The sequence below is a fragment of the Mustela erminea genome, chromosome 10 (assembly GCF_009829155.1).
Source record: "Mustela erminea isolate mMusErm1 chromosome 10, mMusErm1.Pri, whole genome shotgun sequence".
NCBI lineage: Eukaryota > Metazoa > Chordata > Mammalia > Carnivora > Mustelidae > Mustela > Mustela erminea.
The window spans coordinates 18,742,662-18,768,006 of record NC_045623.1 but is presented as its reverse complement, the minus strand read 5'-3'; the positions used below and the strand labels follow the sequence as shown (position 1 = coordinate 18,768,006).

General features: G+C 36.9%; 1 protein-coding gene and 1 pseudogene across 8 annotated transcripts in view; both read left to right on the top strand.

Annotated features, from left to right (window-relative positions):
- The window catches only part of NTNG1 (netrin G1), a 341,042-nt gene that overhangs the window by 6,161 nt on the left and 309,536 nt on the right, over nt 1–25,345 (top strand). For all 8 annotated transcript variants that reach the window (XM_032302443.1, XM_032302445.1, XM_032302447.1 and 5 more), the window contains exon 2: nt 1,879–2,638. In XM_032302443.1, the coding sequence (XP_032158334.1) occupies nt 2,393–2,638 (246 nt within the window). In that variant the 5' untranslated portion in view covers nt 1,879–2,392. The remainder of the gene's footprint in view (nt 1–1,878; nt 2,639–25,345) is intronic.
- LOC116568319 lies at nt 23,298–23,477 on the top strand (annotated as a pseudogene).

Genomic DNA, 25,345 nt, shown 5'->3' with positions numbered 1-25,345 from the left:
ATAAAGAAGTTGCTATGTATTTGAACCTAAGAATTGAAGTTAATAATTTCTAGTCTAGTAGATTTTACACTCCTTCTGTTGTAATGCCCAGGCCCCGCTCCCCAACAGCCCATGAAAGTGTTTGTTCTTGTTATAATGAAGTAGTAAACACAGTTGAAAAATAAATCTAGAAAATGTGCATTTGTATTATTTTAACACCTTTACAGATTATTAATTGTCAAATTGTTGGACGTTTCTGAAAATATCAACTTAGGATGACCACTGAGTCTGAAAAAGCAGAGGGCTGCAGTAGCCAAAGCACATGCTTCTCTGTGATTTCTTTCCCTTTAGTTTAAGATATCAAAATGTGCCCAACACACCTATGTGTTATAAGGAGGAGGCAGATTCAAATCTGCAGTTTATACATGTTTAGACAAACTGCTAATTATTGCTTCATAGGACCTCAAATATTCAACACTTTTCCTAATAGAAAATACCACAAATTACAGCTGTATGATAACATTTTATGAATTGAATATAATGAAAATTGCACTTGCATCCATAAAGCAATTATTATAAATTACTTTGCTATGGAAACACTATTCAGCCATCCAGTGGCATTTCATAGTTTCTGTGGCTGAGTTCATTTGAAGATGGTGCATTATTTAAATATATTGACTTCCTTTTATAAGATTGTTTGAAGATAGCAAACTTCCCTATTTAAAGCGCCTAATGTGAATTAAAGGGTCTGTAATGATATTTTCTAAACCGCAGGCATTTTTTCGTCCTTTTCCAGTTGTTTAAAAAACAGTTACTGGGACTCTGACAATATGAACGAACTAATTACACAAATACCTCTTTTTTACACCTGGTTTCCAAATATTGTTGTTTGGTTTGACTTGGACAGTGATTTCTAAAGAGCAAAGTTGCCAGTTCACCCTCTCCAATGACTAGGACCCATGCTTGTGGAGGGTGAGTTATCAGCTAACCCAAAGTACTGTTAAACAGTAATTTTTATTTTCTCTTAGAATTAGTGCCATATTATTCTGCTTCATGGCCTGTTAACTCACCCTCAGCTATTTTTATGTGTGCATTTTAAATTGTGCGTTTTACTACAGAGCTTTTAGTTTTAAAGCAGCGTATAATACTCGCCTTTGGGACAAATTCTCTTCTTCTGTTACAGAAAGTAAGTGCAAATGCAGATGTAATGGCTATAAAAAGATGTAAGAAAATAGAAGATTCTTGTGAAAAGAAAATTTGCTCCTTTGGTTTTATTTTTGAGTATTTTTTTTTTTTTTTCTAGAGAGCCAAGTTATCTTTATCACTAACTGCAACTAAACAAAAGAGGCTAAATTCTTCCAATATAATGAGCAAATCCAAGGGGACAGCCTTGTGCCAACAATGCTGGTTTTCACTCCAGCTAACAAAAGCTAAGAAATGTACAAGGAATTTAGAGATTTTTAGGGTCTCTTTGCCAATAGACAAAAGGCATACAAGTAGTTGTCACTTTTTTGTCATTGTTATAAAAGCATTCATTTCGCCCATTGTTCTCCTGGAAGATTTTCTAGCACTGCAATTCATGAGAAACGTTTAAATCTAGCTGCTTGCTCTCAGTTTTGTCAAGGTGGAAATATAATTTTTGAAGTGAGGACGTGTAACTCACCTGGGACCTGCACATCTGTCTTTGTTATGGAAGAGTTAAATCCTTCATATCAAGATTCTCCCCAATGTGAGTGATTTCTGTGGTTTGCTCATTCTAGCAAAGCAGCGGAGTAAAGGTTATCCATATTACACCAATTTGCTTTATATTGCATCAAACCTCCCAAATGTCAACATATCATACAGTTTGTAATGCATTGATTCTGGGGTAATAACTCTTACTCTTATTGTTTCTTAAAGGGTGTTGGTGCCAGAAGGAAAGAATGATTGATGAGAAACAAACACCCGGCTATAGACACTCATCCTTTTGCTTCAGATACTGATATCCTGGTGCGTCTGAGCATCCCTCGTGAGCTGTGGGCACCGAGGATCACCCAGGGTTATCGGATGTACGGCAGGAGAGCCATCACTTTGCTAAATCATTCTCTGCCACTGGACATCTTTTACAAACACCAAACCAGACGCGAGTCTAATAGATATGTTCTAGGACAACAAAAAAGCGGCAAGTTATTGTCAACGCCTAACGTCCAAGTATGTTAGGCTTCCACCAAAGTCCTCAATATACCTGAATGCGCACAATATCGACCCTTCGCTTTTAGATTTGGAATCTACATTGAGGTTTCATCCTCTTTTTTTTTTTTTTTAAATATACAGACCTACCTACACATAGACATATATGTATATGTAAAATAGACATAGCTCACAGATAATCAAACCCTGCTTTATTACTGCAAAGATTGCCAAGAATTTAGAGATGTATTTGTCAAGATTCCTGTCAATTCATGCCCTTTGGGTTACAGTGTCCTCGGTGATGCAGCCCTACCCTTTGGTATGGGGACATTATGACGTGTGTAAGACTCAGATTTACACAGAAGAAGGGAAAGTTTGGGATTACATGGCGTGTCAGCCGGAATCCACGGACATGACCAAATATCTGAAAGTAAAACTAGATCCTCCGGACATTACCTGTGGAGACCCTCCTGAGACGTTCTGTGCAATGGTGAGGCAACCCTTTTGCATAACTATTTCCTATGAATTGGGAGTGTGTCGTATATGTGTGCAAGTGCGGTGAGGGTAAAGACTCGACTCATGCAATGAGCCGAATCTGCGGGGGGCAGATCTGTGCTAACAGATCCTTCCTTCTCAATGGAGGCTGGCTTGCAGGACCTGGAATTACACATTGCAGTGTGACTGATGCACTGAAATGTACCTTCTGTCTTCCTGCAAGCCAAAGCTTCCACTGAGACTGGTGTACTGTATATAAATTATAAAAGAAAAAATTCAACTGAAGGTTAAATTTCAGATTGGAGTCTGGGAATATGATTAGGTCATATGCATCACGGTAAAGGATAAACTCCATTGGTAAACTGAGTTTAAAAACACAAAGGTTTCTTCACATACCTGTATGAGGCCAGCCCCAAATTTTGTAGTTCAAGGCTAGATTAGAGTTCATCTAGAGTTATCCTCATCTGGACACTGCTGGGATGTGGAAGTCTTCGTTTAGGAGATCAGTGAGAAGAGAAACAAGGAGAGAGGAGCTAATGCCTCCAGAAAAGTCTCATTTGTCAACTCGTGCACCCCTTATTTTCAAGGGTCACAGCTTTCTATGGGTATTTTAAATATGATTGTTGGAATGTTGAAAATGCATTTGCTGAAAAGTAATGACCTGGGCATACAAATTCAGATACCATCCTTTGATAAGCAGAATTCCAGAATTCATTTTTTTTGTGGTGTACATAAGTCTTGTCCTGGGCAGAGAGTTAAACCCTAGGTGAGAAGGTAACATTGGAGTGATGCATTGAATTTTCACTTAGGATGTGGTTGAAAGTTTACCTAGAAGGTAAGGAGTTTGATGATTAACGTGATGTTAAGTCAAAGTGCTAAAGAATTCAGATAGTATATTCATTTGGTTTATGTCAGTGTTTTTCTTTATTATAGGTGGTCTTTATTTGACACTGGAATTGAGATCCCATTTCTCCCCACAGAACAGATATAATCATATGGCAGATTTTAATAGTATTCTTACCTGACTTTATTATCTTGAACCTGGCCTGGCATTTTCAGGATAGTGAAACTATTAATCAAAGTAGCATCTGTTCACAGTCCCCAGTGAGTTAAATTAGCATAAGATCATCTTAGACCTAGCACTGTAGAAAAGGTTTTGTAACAGGAAACAATTTTGAGCAATAAAGAGTGTTTTTACCTAAAAGCTAACGGCTTGCCATTTTTCAGAACTGCCTTTGGGGACTGGTCTGAATTATAGTCTAAACCCGATTTTGTGGAGAGTGAGAAAAAGAGCTTGGCTATTAGGTGTCACTATGACTAAAGTGGCCTGAAAGACTAAATATTTCAAAGAGAGGACCCGTCTTTCTGGGAAACAGGTATGCGGTTTGGAAAAAAAAGGGGAAAAAAGCTACGTTTTAGAAACCAGAAACTTCCAAAAGAGGAGTTTATTCCAACACGTTAGCAAAACTATGATACATCTGTAAAAGAGCAGGGACATTTGTTGGCTTTATAGAAAGGTGTTTGATAATCTCTCATAAAAGGTCAAATTTAGGGTCTCACTGCAAATCTGTGATGCAGTTGCTGGGTAGGTAATAGGTCATGTAGTCTTCCTCTCCTCACAGCAAGAGAATGAGTTCTGGGCCAGCTCTTCATGTTACGAAGGTTACTGTAGCTCTGTTTATTGGCTTACATGACACTGGTAGTGATATGCCTGTTCTGGAATTGTTTAATAATTTACAAATCTAAGTAATATAGCAGATCTGCTTCTTAGGTTGTCCTTTCCACTTACATCGGCCCTGTATGGTGTGTTCAACCTGTGCTTTAAAGCACAGCTTTCCTGATCTCCATGCCTGGCAAGAGAACACTGACTGAGCCCTGCTCCTGTCCTCACGTGGAAGGGTTTACTTGGGGTCTTCAGTGTGCCTCTGTTTCCTACCATGAGTAGAAAAGGGCACTTTATAGAACTTTGCATGGCTGCCTTTCATGGGGACACGGTCTAAAGTCTTTAAACAAGTCCGTTCCCTCCCAGTTTACTAGCTGTGTGATGTTAGAAACCAAAAGAGAAAAAAGAATTAAAATGATATCCCCCAGCTTTCTCAAGAGCAGTAATGTAAATACTTAATATGTTTACCCCCAAATGCACAAGGTAGTCTTTTAAAAGGCCACATCTTAGTCAGATGCAGATACTTAGAGGCCTTGGTGCATTTAAGTTTGTCAATGGGCAGAATTGCTTTCCAAGGGAGAGCATAAGATTTGCAGGATGCTACCTATCAATGCTTTATTTGAACTCCTTAATATGCATATGACTGGCATAGCAGATTTAATAACCTATCCTTTAAACGCAGACTTTGGGACTATTTCTAAGCATATTATATGCCCAGTCAACAACAATGGCCTAATACAGCAACACTTCTCTGTAGTTTTGGATTTTCCATAAAACTCTTTAGCGTAAGGGTTCCTGACACAAGGCTGTAAAGCTATCTTGGGATGCTGTCATATTAGACCTGTGTAGGTGCTCCTTAGCCCAAGGTCTAATGGGAATCCATAAAGCCACTTGTGTTTTGACTTTCCCGTTCTTTCCTCCTTGACGCATGCATCCACACCTGCTCCCTCAGAGTCGTTAGTGCCCATTACATCAGGGGACCTGCCACGGAAGCACAGTCACTACTTAGCCCTTATATGTAAATGTTTGCTTGCAAAATGGTTTCAGAAATCACCCGCTCTGTTAGTGACACCCTTATTAGCTATAAGTGTAACAGTTCTGAGCACCAACGGGCCATTTGGTGAGAGAAAGACCCTGAAGTTCCCATAGCTGATTTGTTTTGTATAAAGTTGAAGTTCATTAGCAATGCGTTAAGAGTCACTCTTGCTGCCTTTCCCTAATGCCCCGTCCTCATATGGCAGTGACCATTCAGGGAGGGAGCGTATAGTTTATTGTAAAACTTCAGGGGAAAAGGGCCACATGATTCCATGTGAAAATAGATCTCTGCTTCCTAACCTGGATGACCTATTTAATAATTCTTCAGTGTCTAGTGATTTTAAATGGTTGTCTATTAATACTACCAGCATTTAGGAATGTTAATTTTATGGGAGCACTCTGACATTTCTATTTATGTGAATAGAATAGAGGAAACAAATACACACACACATATGAATTGGTGTCAGACCATATGTTTTTTTTTTTAATTTAATAAATTCCTTTTAAGGATCTGAGAGGTAGAAGAGGGTTAGCCTTTTTTGCTTTTGTTGTTGTTGTTGTTGTTGTTAGGCTGGTTTAGTATGTTCCTATAGATCATGTCCTTCTCCCAGCCACAAAAAAACCATTCCATAGCCCAGCTTTGTCAGAAAACACAGATCATCTAGTGACTGCAATTTGTTTCAATTTGCATAAAGAGCAAATAGGATGATCTGAACCTGCATGTAAAGCTGAAGTGAAAACACAGAGCTCTGACTTGTTCTTTGTGTTTAGACAAACTTCGCTGTCATATCTCCACGCAACACCCCAGTGGCTTAAAAATGGCAAAATTATCTGCAATTATCTCCAGCCTGCAGCTAATTTTCTGGATAAGTTAAACAGAAGCTTTGAAAGGGAGCCTGCAGACGGGAGAAGTCATGTGCGTTTGTACAATGGCTGGTGCGGAAGTGCTGATGGCTATGGAAATGTGAACCCTCGAGAGCTGCTGCGGATTTCAGAGCCAATCAAAACTAAATTAGGAAACAAAGATTATTAAAAAGTCTTCTGTGCATGTAATTTTGGCATAATATTATGAGGTGGACATTAAGTGTTTCCCTTGGAGACCCCAGCATCATTAATGCAGTGTTCCTTTAATTACAAGTAGACTCATATTACTAAAAAATGGAGAAAATAAAGTACTCAGAGGGGTCGTTAGCAATACCCTCATTATGTTTACTGAAATAATTAAAAGAAAGGGTGTAATTTTTCTAAATAAAATGTCAGAATTTGAAATGAAAATGGATTTTCTTTAGGAAATTTACTAATGGCTGCCCACACTCTTGATAGGCATTTATTCAAGCACCATAACAGGTCTATTAACGATCATTCCATATTGTGCTATTTCTAGGTAGACTCCTATTAAGAAAAAAGAAAGACTTTAATTATTGCAAGCATTGTGGATAGAACATATTTCTTTGTGTTCAAATGGAATTTAGAAAGTAGTAGAAAGCCTTTGTGTTTTATGATATTAAAGGAACCCAGTGGGATAAGCGAGCAGTAATGCATAGTCACAGGGCTATCTATAACTTAAATTTCAAATCTGACATCAGCACAGGTTGCCATCTGGTGGCTATCAGGTGGCCTCTGAGAAATTAATTTGATAAACTCAGTTACATTTTCAGTGACAGGGCATTAATATCAATTTTCCAAAAACTGGAAATGACATTGTCTTATATAATAATCAAATAATCTTAAAATATACTCTGTTCACATGAAACATAATTCAATCAATGAATGAAGTTTTAATAACAGTAACATCTTTCATTTGAACTGATTTATCCCTTAATTAGCCCAGAATGGAATTTTTAAAAAACCTTCGATTCCGTCTTTATTAACACTTCCTTGTTATTTAGTTCATTATTAGGACTTATTTCTTAGAAAAGCTTAATTCATGTTTGCAATGAATTAAGTTTCACGAAGATCAATCTTTTTGATGTATCCCTGTACCAAGTATTTCCTTATTGAGGAGCCTACAAGAGCTCCTTATTATCTGTTGCATCAAGTTTTAAAATCTGGTTATATTCAATTTTATTTCTCACTATTTCCCACTGGGACCCTATGGCACACCCAGGGGACTTAGGGATAGTGATCTGATGGGCAGAGGAATGCTGCATTTGGGTTGAGTCTCATCGGCACAGCATGCACCATATATCGGTAGGGGAGTGTTGGAAGGATGCTGGGAAAAATTACTGTGGGTCTAACAGAACTTAAAACCATATTATGTCACTAGATATTCTCAGACAGTGTTCTCTAAGGGCAGAAGTGCCTCAGTCTCTGATGGGCTGATGCTTCACAAATATTATTCCAGGATACTGAATGCAGTGATGTGAACTGAGCGTAGAACGCATGCAAAACCAAGAGGTGATGTTGAGAATCCAAGTTAAATAGCATGTGTTCCCTGCCTCCAAAGGAAGTAGAGTCCTAAGCAAGATGAATTGTGAAGTAGTGTGTACTCAGAGGATGGGGGAGCAGATAAGCATAGCCAGCACTCAGAATTTAAAGGTGAAATATTATTTTGCTATCTATCAGAGGGCCACTTGGAGAATACTCTCTGGTAGTCAAGTGCCTAAAGTTAAACAGTGTCTGAGAAAGATACAAAAAGCCTGGGTGGGGCAGATTCAAGCACAGTGTTTAAATGACAACCTAGTAGCCTGGTTAATGGTAGAATGACCTTACATCTAGCAGTATGGAGGAGGAGCAAAAAATCATAGAACCTGATGGGTTAGATAGACCTCTATATGTGTGCATATATGTTATATATATAATGTATGTGTGTATATATATATATATTTAACTTAGTTGATGGTGGAGTATGCTGGGTAAGATTAGCATGGCTCATCTGCCTGGAGCTCCAATATTACACAAAGATTAGGGGGAGCATTTAACTGAATCTACAAATGCAAGATTTTTAAAGGTGGAACATGAGAAAATAGTAAGTGCCTTGTAGTGGATCAATTTGAAGTACCTCCTCTGTCCCCTAAGAATTAATCTTGTTTACTCTCAGTCTAAGGGAATATCACTTGAAAAGTGTGAGAAGCAATCTCCTAAAAATACCATAGCCCTTCCAGATTGTTTTGGAGTCTCAGGCATATTCTCCAGAATGTGTGTGTGTGTGTGTGTGTGTGTGTGTGTGTGTGTGTGTGTGGCGGGGGGTGGTTTCTCTTCTAGTTTTGGGACTGTACATAGGGTGGGTCTTGGGCTGGCATTTTGATCCTCTGACCTTAAGGACTAGGGTCATCCCATAGGAAGTCCCTCATCTCATGAGTTTTCTCTATGAGGACAAGCAGAGGACATTTCTCTTGCTTGGAATAGTCTGTGCTCCTCTCCACTTTTCTCAAGTCCATCCATCCTTCAAGGTCTATGTGAGGTTGGCTTCTCTATACACACTTTCTGCGAATTTCAGCTCCTATCATTTTCTTCACTGTATATCTGTATTATCCCTTCCTATGTACTGCTATTACTGTATGGCACCATTTAGCACTTGTTACATCTTATTGATTAATACACCCACATGCACATGTGTTTCATGTGTTTATGCTGCCTCTTTATCTGAATCAATACTCTTTTTTTTTTTAATGATTTTATTTATTTATTTTGAGAGAATGAGAAAGCATGGGGTAGAGCAGAGGAGGGGTAGTAGGGAGAGGGAAGGAATCCCAAGCAGATTCCTTGCTGAGCAGGAGGCCCAGCACTGGACTGGATCTTACAACCCTGAGATCATGACATGAGCTGAAACAAGAGTTGGATGTCAACGGGCTGCGTCACCCCGGCACCCCTGGATCACTACTCTTCAAATGAGATGATACGTAGGCGAGAGCCTTCTGTACTTTGTGATGCCCAGTAGATTGTTTTCTATTTCTTGAGAACTTTTATCATGTATCTGTTTTTTTCCTCTTCAAATTAAGAGACACCTAGAAAAATTTAGCTACCGTACTTGGGAAGCTTATGAGGATGTTCTCAAGAGAGTTGGGAGAAGCAAAATCTACTCAGCGTTCCAACACTGAAAGTGATATATGAGGGATTTTCAAATTCCATTTCTAATTGAATCTTTTAAATGTATTTTTCCAAATAGAAAATTTTGAAACAATAGAAGAGCTTAACACACAACATTGAAATCATTTTGCCACATTTCTTCCAAGTCTTTTTCTCTCTCAATATGTATATTTTGTTTCACAAAATTGGAATCATATCAAGTACATTTTTTCCTCTTTTTTCATTTACTACTACAGTTTTAGCATTTTCTTGTATCGTTATGTATTCTTAGAACCTATGATTTTGATAGCTATAGATATCCCATTGTGTGGGTATACAGTATTTCATTACCCTCTCACCTCAACAACTTACTGTTCTTTGCTTTTCTTTTTCTATTTGTTACGTGCAGTGATGAACATACATAGTATAGTCTTTCTTATTGAACGTATCCTTCTCCCACATCTGAAATCTTCCATATTTAAACACACATGTTTTTAGACTGTCAAGCTCATTGTATCATATTTAGCTGATGCTAAAGTATAGGGCTGTATTCTTGTGTTCTCAAGGATGGAATCATTACTGAACTAAATAGCATTCTATATGTCAGTCATGGGGACTGAAATCAGTATGTGACTTAGGCACTTCTTTCTTTCTTTTTTTTTTTTTAAGATTTTATTTATTTATTTGACAGAGAGAGATCACAAGTAGGCAGAGAGGCAGGCAGAGAGAGAAAGAGAGGAGGAAGCAGGCTCCCTGCTGAGCAGAGAGCCTGATGCGGGACTCGATCCCAGGACCCTGAGATCATGACCTGAGCCGAAGGCAGCGGCTTAACCCACTGAGCCACCCAGGCGCCCCGACTTAGGCACTTCTTTCTGGGCCTTGCTTTTGTGTGGACTTGGAGAGTGTCTAGAGATAGGAGGAAGACAGCTTCTGCTACATAATAGAGAGCAAAGTCGGGGGACCTCTTTAGGAGCAACAAGCTAAGGATGAACAAATTACACCTTGTAAATTGTACTTGTGGCTTTAAAACTTGCTTTAAATTGATCCACAGTGAGAAACACATTTTATATTACAACTCATTAAATACACACTATCCCACATACACAATGCAAACAAAAGCTTTACAAAAAAAGTATTTACCCTTCCTATGAGCTCTGCCCTCTGATACATTTTTCTTCCTTTATATTTCTTTTTCATTTTAACAGGTAATTGAAAATTATATATTGATTATGATCCATAGATTGTAAGTAGGATTGTTTTTGAAACTTTGAATAAATGGGAAAATACCATGCTCATCATTGTAGAACTTCCTTTTTTAATTCAACATTATATGTTTGAGATATACTGCTGTGTAGTATTCTACTGTATGGGTATTTCTTATATTTATTTATTTATTTATTTATTTATTTATTTATGGGTATTTCTTTAACCAATGTTCTGTTTCTAGACTTTTGGGTTGTTTGGTTTTCATGCTTTAAGTCTCTTTACTGGAGTCAGATTGTCCTCCAGAAAGTTGATTAGTATACTCTGTTTTTAAGCATTTTACAAAAATGTGGTAGGCATGAGATTCTCATCAGTACTGGAATGTATATTCTTAAAATTTCTTCTAACATAGGGCTTTAGCAGATAAGTGAAAATACATACTTTACCAAAAATAATAATGATAAAATTATATTTACTGTTACCCCTTTTTCTGCTAAGATAAAGACCACTAACATTTTGCATAGATAAACGAGATATCAGAAGTGAAATGACATTTAGTGTCAAAGATGTATTTTTTGCTTATTGACTAGATAGGTTTTTGATATGTTTCTTGACCATTTACATTTTCGTATTTCTAGTTGTAGTAGTTTTTGCACTTTTTGCCTTTTTTCCTAATTTTTCTGTTGAAAAATTTATATAAAATATATAAATTTGGGCCTTTTAAACAGACACCATTTTTTGGTCAGTTGATTAATTAAAAAATATGAGTATTTTTCCTCCAGAAGAACATGTCTTGTTTCAGAGACTTTTGTACACCCTTCCTTTTGTGGAAATTTTATATTCTTGAACAGGGTTTTGGTGGCAGAGAGTTATCACCTCAGGGCTGAAAAAAATTTCTTGGGGCTGAGAAAAATTCATCTAAGTACCTGCTCATATCTTTGGTCTAATGTAAGAACTTGGAAAAGTTGACATTTACCCTAAGTAAAGCCCCCCTTTTCACTGACAATCAGTCCTTTGGAAACAGTTACATACTGAAACGTATTAATTCTATAAAGTGGCTGGTGTGAAATCTGCGTTGGTTTTAATTCACCAGGCGAATGGGCAGACTAGTTTTTCATGTGCCATGTTTAGATTTCAGAATTTCTTTTCCTACAAAAGGGGAAAGTGATGAAAGTTGTTTCACACGCTTAATATTGTAAAAGAACTTACTGAGATTGGCAGGTTGTAAGTTCCTTCTCATCTTTCTGGGAATAGATAGATTCGCATAGTATCAGTTCCATGAAAATTAAAGATGCGAGCTAAGGAAGAAGCCAGAATTGGTTTTCCTTCTTTGACCTACTTTGAAACTGACTTCTAAAATATTAAATGAAGAATTGAGCTGGATATTGCTTCAGTATAGAGATATAGTCCTTTTTCGTTCCAGAGAGCTGGTGTCCATTGAGAGGTCTTGCGGCTCATATTATAATCAGGTCATGTCTGAACAATGATTTTTTGCTGTTCCATGTAACTTTCCGTTTCTTTCCTGTGGCTCTCTTTCCTTCCTGGAAATGACAAAATGAAGAAATCAAATATACTTCCGAGTAATTCTCTCTCAAGGGAGAGGAGAATTCAACGTAGATGGTCAACACAAGTTACAGACGAGGATGTGTGCAGGATAGAGAAAGTGAGCTGGTGGGCCATCTGAGGTTGGCTGTGATGCCTGGACCACTCCATTAGAAATATGATTTCAAAGTTTAGGAGACTAAACTTGTACAGGGTGTTAAGGAGCATCAGTGTGTCTACTGTCTGACTCAGAATCACATTCTCTTTAGCTATCACTGGAGTCAGCGCTGTAATAGTGCTTAGCAGAGAGTGAAGCCTACAGTAGAACTTAATACATGCTTGTTGAACTGAACTCATGCTGTATTTTTACAAGTTATGTTTGTAGTTGATCTTTATCAAGAACTTACATGGTGCCATGCACTGGACTAAACGCAACCTTTGTTTGTTCATGTCTGTAGTCCTATCATTGTCCTTATTTATCAGGTGGAGTGATTGAGGCATGAGGTTAAATAACTTTTCCAACCAAGTAGTGGGATCAAGATATAAACCCAGGCAGTCTGACATGCATGTCCAACTCTTAAACCATACCATAAATCCCTCCCTAATTTTATTTGTCATATGTGGGATACAACCATCATGAAAACCGTTTTAAAAATAACATTTATGATTTGGACTATGAGCACAATACTATGATTTTGTTATTTAAAAAGCTTTTATCTGAAATAACCTCAGAAAATTGGATTCTGTAAACAGAGTGTGGAGAATGTTGGAAATACACATTATGTGATGAGTGTCTTCATTCAGGGATAAGAGAACCAATCAGCAGTGTTTGTTTCCATTCCTGCTTTCTTTTCCATTAACGTGTTCATATAAATGGAAATAAGCTGTTAGAAATCATACAGAGCAGAGTACATATTGTGTTCACCATCTAAAACCAGAATAATAAGTCAGCAACTGTTGGCTAGTTAACAAAATCATATTCATGTGGGGGAGGTGTTGAGAAAAGTAGTTAGTGTGATGCTTTTGATTTTTTTTAACAGTATCAATAACAACTGTTACATGCTGTCTCCACTCAGTTGTCTAGTAGGCATTTTAAACTTAACACATTTATTATAGAAATCTTGATTTCTTCTCCCCAAATGGATTTTGCCTGTAGTCTTTCCCATATCTATAAACAGCAGCTTATATTTATCTAGTTGCTCAAGACGAAAAATCTAGGAATCCTCTTTAACTCCTTTATGTCCCTCACAACACATATCAGCAAGTCCTGTGGGCTAAACCTTCAGAAATCTATCCCAAATCAGATTGCTTTTTACCCTCTCTACTTCTAACAACTAGGTCCCAACCAGCTTTATATCCAGGCTAGACCCCTGCGGTATTTCCTAACTGATCTCCTTGCTTGCAAACTCTTGCCCTGTTCCCAAATTCATGTTCCATAGTATCATAATATATCATATATCATAATATAACATATAATATAAATATAGTATAGAAATATACACATATAGTATAAATATAATATACAAATAAAATATATAATATAAATATTATGTAATTAGGGAATATAATTATATAATATACATATGGATAAAATTTTAAACACCTGAATCAATCAGGTCTTGTCCTTGTTCAATTTCCTCCCTAGCTGTGTCCCATTAAGAATTAAATCTAAGGGGCGCCTGGGTGGCTCAGTGGGGTAAGCCTCTGCCTTCAGCTCAGGTCATGTTCTCAGTGTCCTGGGATCGAGCCCCACATTGGGCTCTCTGCACAGCAGGGAACCTGCTTACCCCTCTCTCTCTGGCCTGCCTCTCTGCCTACTTGTGATCTCTGTCTGTCAAATAAATAAATAAAATCTTTAAAAAAAAAAAAAAGAATTAAGTCTAAACCCTTACTACTGCCTGAAAGGTCTTATGTAATCTGGTCCTTAAAAACCTCTTTGAAGTCCACTCTGATCACTCCCTATCTTGCTCAGTCCAGTCTGCCTGCAACTTCTTGGTGTTTCACATAAAACTATGTTTATTCTTGCCTGTTGTTTGGACCTGCATTCTCAAAATCCTCCCAAAGCTCCCTCCCACCTTTTATTCAAGTCTCTGCTAAAACATCTTTTGTAAGGAAGCCTATCTGATCACCTTATTTAAATAACATCTCTTTCCTGCTCTATCCATTCCTTGAGCCTGCTTAATATTTTCTTTATTAAATTTATTATAGAGGGTGATATTCAAACTATATAACAACTGGGACAGCATCAACACAGAACAATCAGAAAAGACATCTATGGATATGCCTTACTTGGTACCATCTGACTGATGGTATATCAGTCAGACAGATGGAATATCAGTTCCAATGACTAGACATTTATTATGTTATATACTGCTCATATGCTTATGTCCCTTTTCTCTTCCGCAATATAAAACCCAGAGGACAGGAACTTTGTCTTATGTCTGTCCATGGTAGGGCTCAACAAATACTTGTTGAATGAATAAATGGGCTGCTAACACAGAGATATGTTAATTTGATGATAGCATTCATATCAGAGATTATTGCTCTAATACATACATGGTCTTTAAAGTATTTAAGCTATGTTGGAGGTCCTTAATCTTGAGGGTTTCATAAACATTTTCTTCTTTTTTTTTTTTAGTTTTTAAAATTTAAAGTATAGAACCAATATAACAAATATATGTACACCCAGCACGTAAAATTAACAATGATGAAGTTACATTGTTTTCAATAGGATTTTAAAACATACATAAACATTACCTATTGAGTCAAAGCCATCTTGTTTCCTTCCCCTGGTCTGTTCCTTGCCTCCCTTTTCCAGAGGAAACCAGTATCATAAATGTAGGGTAGTTCCCTGTAGTCCATGTTTTTGCATTTTTTAACATGAAGCTTATATGTTCATAAACAAGTTATAGTTTTGACTTTGGATTTTTTAATGTTACCATCCTGAAAAACTAGTCTGTAACTTTTTCATTCAATGCTATTTTCATAAATTATATTTTTTGGTCTGTATGCTCTATTTCCTTCATATTAAAATGCTATCTATCTATTCCATTGGATACATATATTCTTCAATTGTGGGAATTTAGCAAGTTTTATTTGTTTGTTTTTAGTTTTTTGTAATTACAATCCACTCAACAAGAAACATCTTTTTTTTTTTTAAAGATTTTATATATTTATTTGACAGACAGAGATCACAAGTAGGCAGAGAGGCAGGCAGAGAGAGAGGGGAGAAAGCAGACTCCCCACTGAGCAGAGAGCCCGATGCGGGGCTCGATCCCAGGACTCTGGGATCATGACCCGAGCCTAAGGCAGAGGCTTTAACCCACTGAGCCACCCAGGCGCCCCAAGAAACATCTTCATACCTAGATCTTGGTGAATGTGAGCAAGAGTTCTTTTGTCTTGTTCTGTATATCTTAAGATGTGCACAAAGAAACTAATCTGTGGGCTATAGCATACTGAATTTCATCAAATCTAGTTGCACCACTTTGCGTTCCTACTGACAGATTATGAGGGTTCTTTTAAGTCTTGTTTTGCATTGTTTATTGATGTATTTCCTCTTGTTATGTAATGAAAAATATTTAAGAAACTGTGTTTCTTTTTTTTAAAGATTTATTCTTTTAAAGATTTTATTTATTTATTTGACAGAGATCACAGGTAGGCAGAGAGAAAGGAGGAAGCAGGCTCCCTGTGGAGCAGAGAGCCCTATGTGGGGCTCGATCCCAGGACTCTGGGGTCATGACCTGAGCTGAAGGCAGAGGCTTTAACCCACTGAGCCACCCAGGCGCCCCAAGATTTATTTTTTTGAGAGGAAGCACGAGCAGGGGAGTGAGGTGGTGAGTATGAGCGGCGGGGCCAATGGATAGGGAGAGAGAGAATATCAAGCAGATTCCATACCCAGCACAGAGCTCTACACGAGGCTCAGTTTCACCACCCTGATATCATGAGCTGACTGAAACCAAGAGTAGGTCACTCAACCAACTGAACCACCCGGGTGCCCCCTAGAAATCATGTTTTTTTAATTGCCTTAGTTTTCAGGAAACTCATAGTTGGATTTTATGATCTATCCTAGCAACCATAATTAACTCAGGATTTTTGATAAAACTATATGTATCATGGCTCTTAATCTCTCATCTTTGTTTTAATTATTTAAGAGTAAATCACTTGGAAGTTGTATGAACATCACGAATGAATATTCATAATGTCAAATCGACAGGAGGAAGCATGAAATTTGCAGGACTAAATATTGAGTTAAACAATAAACAAACTTCCTTGACTAGATCTTTTTTACAGAGGGCAACAAATTTTAAGAATAATATTTTGCATCTGGCTACCTGAATTGAAAGGTGTACTTTGACCTGTACAATTTACACAAAAATCACAGCTTAAAAAATTATTTTGAGTATTTATATGTATGTAATCTTTTTTCCAAAATCACTTTTTCATTACTAGAGTATAACGATAGCCAATAGTGCTTTTAAACTGGAAGTCTCCTTGCTTACTTTGCAAGATGATGTATAAATATTGCCTCATCCATCACCAGAATGACTTGTCTCCTGGATGAAAACCTGAGGGTGATGTGGAACTGTAATAAATTTGGACAGTAAGGGAAGGGTTCCATTTCCAATTAAAACCACAGCCAGGAAGTTTCCATTTATACTGACAATATAGGTACACTATCAGTACATATTTTATGCATTTGCTTCTTCGTTTGGGGCAAATTGGCATTGTTTTAGGAGGAGTAGCAGTAAAGGAGTAGCTTTACATTTATTTATACCCTCCCAAGAAAGAGTCCATTGCCCTTTCCAGACAGGAAGTTTCTAGGATCCCTGGGTCTTAGACATTTAGAGCCAAGCATTCAGAAGATGAGTTGTCTACCTTGGGAGAGTGCATGCCTTTAGGGATATTTTATTGGATTCAAACAGTCTCCATTCAAGTTCCAACTTAATCAAGTTATTTCATTTTTTTGTTTTTGTTTTTGTTTTTGTTTTGAGGGACAGTAAGATAATGATGTACTTAGCACAATGCCTGGCACATAGGAGATGCCCAATAAATATTAATGTCTTTGTCATTATGATGATCATTTCTATTGATAAAAGTTTAAAGCATTCTGATTCTCATTTTCTAGTTTGAAGGGATCCTCTGAATGCTTTCCCTTTAGTTTTCCTTTCTGTGAACTGTCTGGCCTTTCCTGATGTTACAAATGGCATCTAATAACTAACTGCTTATGAAGTTCTGGCTCCAAGCCAGGTATTTAAAATCAAAATAATTTCACAACTGTGGTTTTAAAATAAATGGTATGTATTCTAAATAACACAGTATTAAAATAATCATTCATGGTTGCAATGGCATTTGCATTTGAGATTGTAATGGATCACTGTTTTAACAAATGCCCTAGACATGTCTAATGACTGCATAATGACTGTCTAAAAACAAAAGAAAATGTTAACAAAATAAATAACTATGTGAATATAAATTAAATTAAACTCATTTTACTTAAATTATTATTATTATTATTATTATTACTTTTTAGAGAGAGAGAGAGTGTGTGCATGAGCAGGGGGGAAGGGCAGTGGGAGAGGAAGAGAATCTTAAAGAAGTTCCACACGCAGTACAGAGCCTGACATGGGGCTTGAGCTCATGACCCTGAGATCATGACCTGAGCTGAAACCAAAAGTCAGATGCCCTACTGACTGAGCCACCCAGGTGCCCCTAAACACTCATTTTATTAATCAGCTATTGGAATGGCTCAATGCATTGGCTGTCATGGATGCTTTCACATAAAAGAGAGAAATTCACTATGGGAAATGGAAATGCTGAATCCCAAACCAATTATCTCGGCTACTGTATTATCCACATTATCCCCTTCCTCAAACACATCTAGTGGATTTCCATCTCCATCACAGTCCTGATCAGCAAAATGAAACATGGTTCATTGCAACATTATTTACAGTAGCTAAGATATGGAAGCAACCCAAATATCTAATACTGGGTAGATACAGAAAACGTGAGGTATATAATGGAACATTATTCGGCAATAAAAAAAGAATGAAATCTTGTGATTTGTGACAGCCTGGATGGACCTTGGGGACCTTATACTAATAAAATAAGTCAAAGAGAGAAAGACAGTGCCATATCATGTTTCTTACATGCAGAATCTAAAAGAGAAAAAGAAAAGAAAAGAAAAAAAGTTTGTAGATACAAAGAGCAAATTGGTGGTTGCCAGAGGCTGAGAATGGGGGGAGGGTGAAATAGATGGAAGTTGTTAAAGGGTACAGACTTCCTGTTATATATAAATAAGTCATGAGGATGTAATGTACAGTATGGCAACTATAATTAATAATACTGTATTGCATATATGAAAGTTGCTAAGAGAGTAGGTCTTAAAAGTTCTCACCACAAGAAAAGTTCTGTAATTGTGTATGGTGACAGATGTTAACTGGAGTTATTGTGGTGATCCTTTTGCAGTATATATAAATAGTGACTTATTATGTTATATTCCTGAAATAACATAATGTTGTTTGTCAATTTTACCTCTACTAGAAATAACAGGGTTAAGTGAAACCTAGATCCATAATTCTTCTTTGCTCCCAATATTTTAGTACATGTGGTATTTGGATACAGTGTGTTCAGTTAGGGCAACCAACAAATTATATTATCAAGACTATAGATTGTGAATTAGGAAGAGGTCCTGTTTTCAAGAAATGCATCCTTGCACCATGGCTTAGAAAGGAGAAAATAGGTCAGATCTCAGCCCCATCTACTAGCTGGCATAGCTTCTTTGTGATGGTCACAACCTTCCCTACTGTGTTTGATGGTTTTGTGCAATATGCAGATTTCACAGTTATAATTTCATCTTGTTCTGGACTCACACTACATTTGGAATGTACACCACACTTTGGGAGAAAAGCTGTTGCAAGCCATAGAGAAATTTTATTTCATGGTATTGGATGACAAAACTAACAAATGTTAGTAATTTAACCAATTCATCAAGCACTTATTGAGCACCTAGTATGTGCACGGTACTGAGCTAGCGTTGTAAAGATGAGCAAGACAGACACATTTCCCTACCTTGGAGAGCTCATGATTAAAGGGAGGGAGAAATACATGAAACAAGTATACCAATAATTACTACTATTATAGATATTTCAAAGAAGAAATTAAAGTCCCTATGAGAGTATGTAATCATAATGCTGGTGGTGATGGGGCAGTAAAAATGGTTCTTGAAGAAAGTCTGGATGTTGTCAAATGCTAGATTTGCCCAATGACTTTATAAGTTTAACATATATATTAGAGCTAGTTAACATAACACTTTATTATTGAAACTCCTATAGCAAAACAACTTTGTCATCACAAGATTAGAAATCTAATTCCAACCTTATTTCCTCATATTTTTAATACAATTTAAAGGCAAGAGTTTTTTTTTAGACTTGCAACTGCCATGTTGTAGTAGGTAGTTATCTTTAGCAATTAATTTAGCCCTTTGTTTTGTAATTATTGTTTACTAGACTGCCTTCTGCACTAGACTGGAAACTCCTTGAAGAATAGGGACAGAGCCTCATTCTCTTTTATATCCCGAGCAATTAGTTTAGTGCCTGATACATAGTGGGCCCCTGTATATAACCATGGAATAAAGTGTCCTTCTAACATTCTGCTTCCTAAATCTCTGCTCTGTCCTTTTTTAAAGATTTTATTTATTTATTTGACAGACAGACAGAGAGATCACAAGTGGGCAGAGAGGCAGGCAGAGAGAGAAGGGGAAGCAGGCTCCCTGTTAAGCAGGGAGCCCGATGCGGGGCTCTATCCCAGGACCCTGAGATCATGACCTGAGCTGAAGGCAGAGGCTTAATCCACTGAGCCACCCAGGCGCCCCTGCTCTGTCCATTTTCATATTTTATTTTATTTTTATTGTCCCTCAATAATCTCTTCTTCCCTTGCTGTCTTCTATAAATCTGGCAGGAGATGACCCTTGGGAATATTTGGTGGGAGTCTTTAGTATTTTAAATAGTGGTGTTCCTCCTAGTTCATTCAATACCACCAGAGCCCTGTTGTGGGCAAAATGGGAGCTAATAAGGACAAGCTAGTCTCTGCCTTGAAGAAGCTTTATAAAGTAAACAATTATTTACAAAAAAGAAGAAAATAAATGCTCTGCAAGAGCTGCATGTCAAGAGCTGTGGGAACACAGAGGGATGCAATTCCTTGCAAATTCAGAGGGCCCAGTGGTAGCTTCATAGAGGAGATGGCCTTTGAGCTGAGCTTTGAAGGAAGAGTAAACTGCTCTGAGAAGGAAGAAGAAAGAGAAGGGCATTACAGCTTAAGGAGACAAGCAAATCCTTGTCTTTAGCTTTCTTTTAAAATAATTTCCTTTGTGGCTCTATCTCAACAGTAATAAATGTTATGACTGTGTCACCCATGAATTAATCTAAATCCTGCTCAGCTGTCCTTATGTTTCTCACTACATAATACTGTAACATCATTTCTTACACTTAGCATATTCTCTCACTCTCTAAGATATCAATCATTAAACACAATTATGTAGGTGAAGGCACTTTGTAAAATACAAAGTACTATACAAAATAGGGGAACGTGCCATACAAGGCACTGCAATTCTTATAACGTATTTGCAAGCTCAGTGATCACAAATCATAGGTCCTTAACATGATGCAGAGATTCAATTCAATAAATACTTATTGAAGCCTAACCAAGTAATTTCGGACAATTTACCTATTTAAACTTTCAGAGTTCCTGGTTCTTTTGCATGGTTTTTATGAAGGTTGACTGAAATAATTAGCTTTGATATCTGTAAAACAGGGTGTAAGAAAAGTCACTCTTAATACATACCAGACCCTTGGTTTGACTCAAGGCCTTTGCCTACCAAAATCTTTGCTGGAGAGATGAGACTTACATAATTGAGCTATATAAAACATAACAATAGATGATTACATCTCAAAGGCATGGGTACTGTCATTACGTATCTTGGGTTTGTTTCCTTGTTCGAAGGTGAGAATAGTAAAAGGTCAAAATGAACATAGAATTCAAATACAAGCAACTTAACCTAGTTTATGTCCATATGCTCTGATACACAGAGGGTCTTGCACAATCCTACCCCAAATCTCAGTGTTCCTTCTTCTCCCAAAATACTCATTTAGGACTATATGACCTTTTTACTGGCACACTGGGCTATTAGTTTTACCATTGTTTTCCAGTTAGAAACATTTATAAAACTGTTTGAATGCCTTTTTAAAATTTGCTGCTTCGCAATGCTCCAGAACAAATCTTCATAACTTCATGAGTCTGCCTACAGTCATCCTTACAGTGCCATGAATTTATGCATGATCGCCAAGAACTTTATTCTGAAGGAATCTCTCCAGAAACGGCAGAATATCAGTGTTAACGTTTTTCCTAGTTTAATATTATTACATATAATTCATTATTATCAGTGTTAAATTTCTAAAGTGTCTGATGTTCAAGTCCCAGGTTTATTATACGAAAAGTTCATATTTGTATGAGAAATAACTTAAAAATGGTCTCATGCACTTGAGTATTGTTAATCCTCATATGCAGGTAGAAAAGCCCCATTTTATAAAATTTGAAAAGGTTAATGACTTGCTCTAAGTCACAATAACCAATACATAATAGATGTTGAATTATAACATATTTATAAAATTAAAGTAATTAATTTTTATTGCGTATACTTTACCGGGCACTGTATCAGTATGTAATATGTGTAAATTTAATCTTTGAATGAAAGCTTGAGTAGATTTAAGAAGGATGTAAATACATTGCCCTTGAATTTTCACAGTTTTTCAAAGCCATACTTTCTTCTTATTTATTTATTTATTTGACAGAGAGAGAGAGAGAGACAGTGAGAGAGGGAACAAAGGCAGGGGAGTGGAAGAGGGGGAAGCAGGTTCCCCACTGAGCAGGGAGCCCAACACGGGACTTGATCCCAGGACCCCGGGATCATGACTGGAGCCAAAGGCAGCCGTTTAATCTTAACCGACTGAGCCACCCAGGCACCCCCATACACTTTTCTTCTAATGGAGATACCTTTTGTTAGTTAATAAGCACTTGGCAAAAGAACTTTGCAGTCATTATTGATGCTCTCCATAGGTTGGGTTGTTATAAAGTCTCTGAAAGGCTTTCACAGAAATAATGCTTGAACAGATTCCTCTGGACTCCACAGAATCAGAGACATTGGGCTACTGACAAATTGATACCAGAAAAGAACTTTGAGATCTCTGGAGAAAAGGTAGTCTGCAATTTCACAGTATAAAAAATGGGAGCTTTACTGTGAAAATAGAAGATTATTCATATAGTTGTAGTCTAAAATGAGGAAGGCAGTTCTCAAATGTTGCTTCTGATGGCTTTTCTTTCCTTCTTTTCTTGAATGCAAGTCCGCAATTATCATAGGAAATCATGGGTAAAGTTCTCATTTCCATTTTGGGATCATGTCAAGGAAAAAAAAATGACCTTAATACTAGGTTCTAATATAAATAATTTCAGGAAGCTCTAAATTCATGGCTATAATGAAGTAGTTACTAATCTATAAAAAAAGACGCTATGTTCAGGAGATAGGCAAATCGTATTCCTTGTTAATATTCTGGACAGCTTAAAATGTTTCTCTCTCTGCGCTTTAACTTGACCATGTGCTTCTACCTTCACCTGCTCATAAGCAGCTCTTCTCCCTTGAGGAAAAATAGAAGTGGAACAACATTGAGGTGACATTTGTCAAGGTCAACAAAATAAACCCAGTAGTAAATCTATTTTAAAATTGTTCTCTTTTGAATTGCATCCTGGGTGAGCATAAGAACAAGCACATAGTATAATTATTTTCATATCTCTAGCAGTATCTGTGACCTCTATACCGTTTATCATAGAAACAACCAGCAGCAAAATCTATAGAAATATCTTAAGTATCTAAAAAATCGATCAAATTAACCAACTTTTTTTTTTAAGATTTTATTTATTTATTTGACAGACAGAGATTACAAGTAGGCAGAGAGGCAGGCAGAGAGGAGGAAGCAGGCTTCCTGCGGAGCAGAGAGCGGGATGCCGGGCTCGACCCCAGGACACTGGGATCATGACCTGAGCTGAAGGCAGAGGCCTTAACCCACTGAGCCACCCAGGCGCCCCAAATTAACCAACTTTAAATATGCGTCATGTTTTGCCAGTCTGAAATTTGCCAAAACATTGTGAAGTTCTCAGCTTTGCGCAGTGGCAGTATCATACCAATGAGGTTTATTCGAGGCACGATTATTGCTAATTGAAAACATTGTGAAGTTCTCCATATATGCAGGCTGACCTTTTTTCCTCCCAAACCCGTACCCTCATTTATTGGTATAGCAAAAATAGAACTAGCCATTTGAGAGAGGTTAATCTAGACATATATTCTTTGACTCAGTCATTTATGTGTCACACTCTGTTTTCTTGAGTGGGTGGATCTTATAGAGTATTTTACAGCTTTTTAAATTGAAGTATAATTAATATACAATGTTATATTAGTTTCAGGTATACAGTATGATTCAACAGTTTTATATGTTTCTCAATATTCATCAAGATAAGTATGCTCTTAATCCCCCTTTATCTATTTCACCCATTCCCCCCACTCACTCCCCTCTGGCAACCACAGTTTGTCCTCTGTATTTGAGTCTGGCTTTTGTTTGTTATTTTTCCTTTGTTCATCTATTTCTTAAATTCCATATAGGTGTGAAATCATATGGTATCTGTCTTGGTCTGACGTATCTCAATTAGCATTATACCCTCCAGGTTCGTCCATGTCGTTGCAAACGGCAAGATTTATTCTTTTTTATGGCTGAGTAATATTCCATTATATATATATATATATATATAAATTTATAGTCCATTATATATATATATAAAATTTATAGTCCATTATATATATATATATATATATATATATATATATATATATAAAACATCTTTATTCATAGATCAGTGTATGACCTCGTTGCTTCCCTAGCTTGGCTATTGTAAATAATGGTGCAGTAAACGTAGGAGAGCATATATCTTTTTGAATTAGTGTCTTCACTGGTTTTTTTTGTTTTTTTTTTGCTTGGGGGAGGTGGGTAAATACCCAGTGGTAGAATTACTGGATGGTACAATAATTCTATTTTTAATTTTTTTGAGGAACCTCCAAACAGCTTTTCACATTGGCTACACTAATTTGCTTTCCCACCAACAATGCATGAGATTTCCTTTTTCTCTACATCTTCACTAACACTTGTTATTTCTTGTGTTATTGATTTTAGCCATTCTGACAGGTGTAAAGTGATATGTCATTTTGGTTTTAATTTGCATTTTCCTGATGATTAGTGATGTTGAGCATCTTTTCCATGTCTCTGATGGCCATCTGTATATCTTGTTTGGAAAAATGTCTATTCGGGTCCTCTGCCATTTTTAATTGGATTTTTTTTTTTGGTGTTGAGTTGTGTAAGTTCTTTAGCTATTTTATATTAACCCCTTATTGGATATATCATTTGTAAATATATTCTCTGATTCAGTAGGTAGCCTTTTTGTTTTGTTGATGGTTTCCTTTGCTGTGCAAAAGCTTTTTATTTTAGCATAATCCCAATCCTTCCATTTTTCTTTTGTTTCACTTGCCTGAGGAGACATACCTAGAAAAATGTTTCTGTGGACAATGTCAAAGAAACCACTACCTGTTTTCTTCTAGGATGTTATTGGTTTCAGGCCTCACATTTAGGTCTTCAGTGCATTATCAGTTTATTTTTGTGTATATAAGAAAGTATGTTTAGTTTCATTCTTTTGCATATAGCTGTCCAGTTTTCCCAGTCACATTTGACACTGTCTTTTTTCCATTGTATACTTTTGCTTCCTTTTTCTTAGATTAATTGGCTATATAAGTGTGGGTTTATTTCTAGATTATCTGTTCTGTTCCATAGATCTATGTGTCTGTTTTTGTGCCATTATCTTAGTGTTGTGATTACTACAGATTCGTAGTGTATGTTGATATCTGGGATTGTGATATCTCTAGCTTTGTTCTTTCCCAATATTGCTTTGGCTATCATGGTCTTTTGTGGTACCATATAAATTTTAGGATTATTTGTTCTAGTTCTATGAAAAATGTTGTTGTTATGTTGATAGGGATTGCATTAAGTCTGTAGATTGCTTTAGGTAGCATGGGCATTTTAATAATATTTATTCTCCCACCCATGAGTATGGAATATATCGCCATTTGTTTGGGTCATCTACAGTTTATTTCATCAGTGTTTC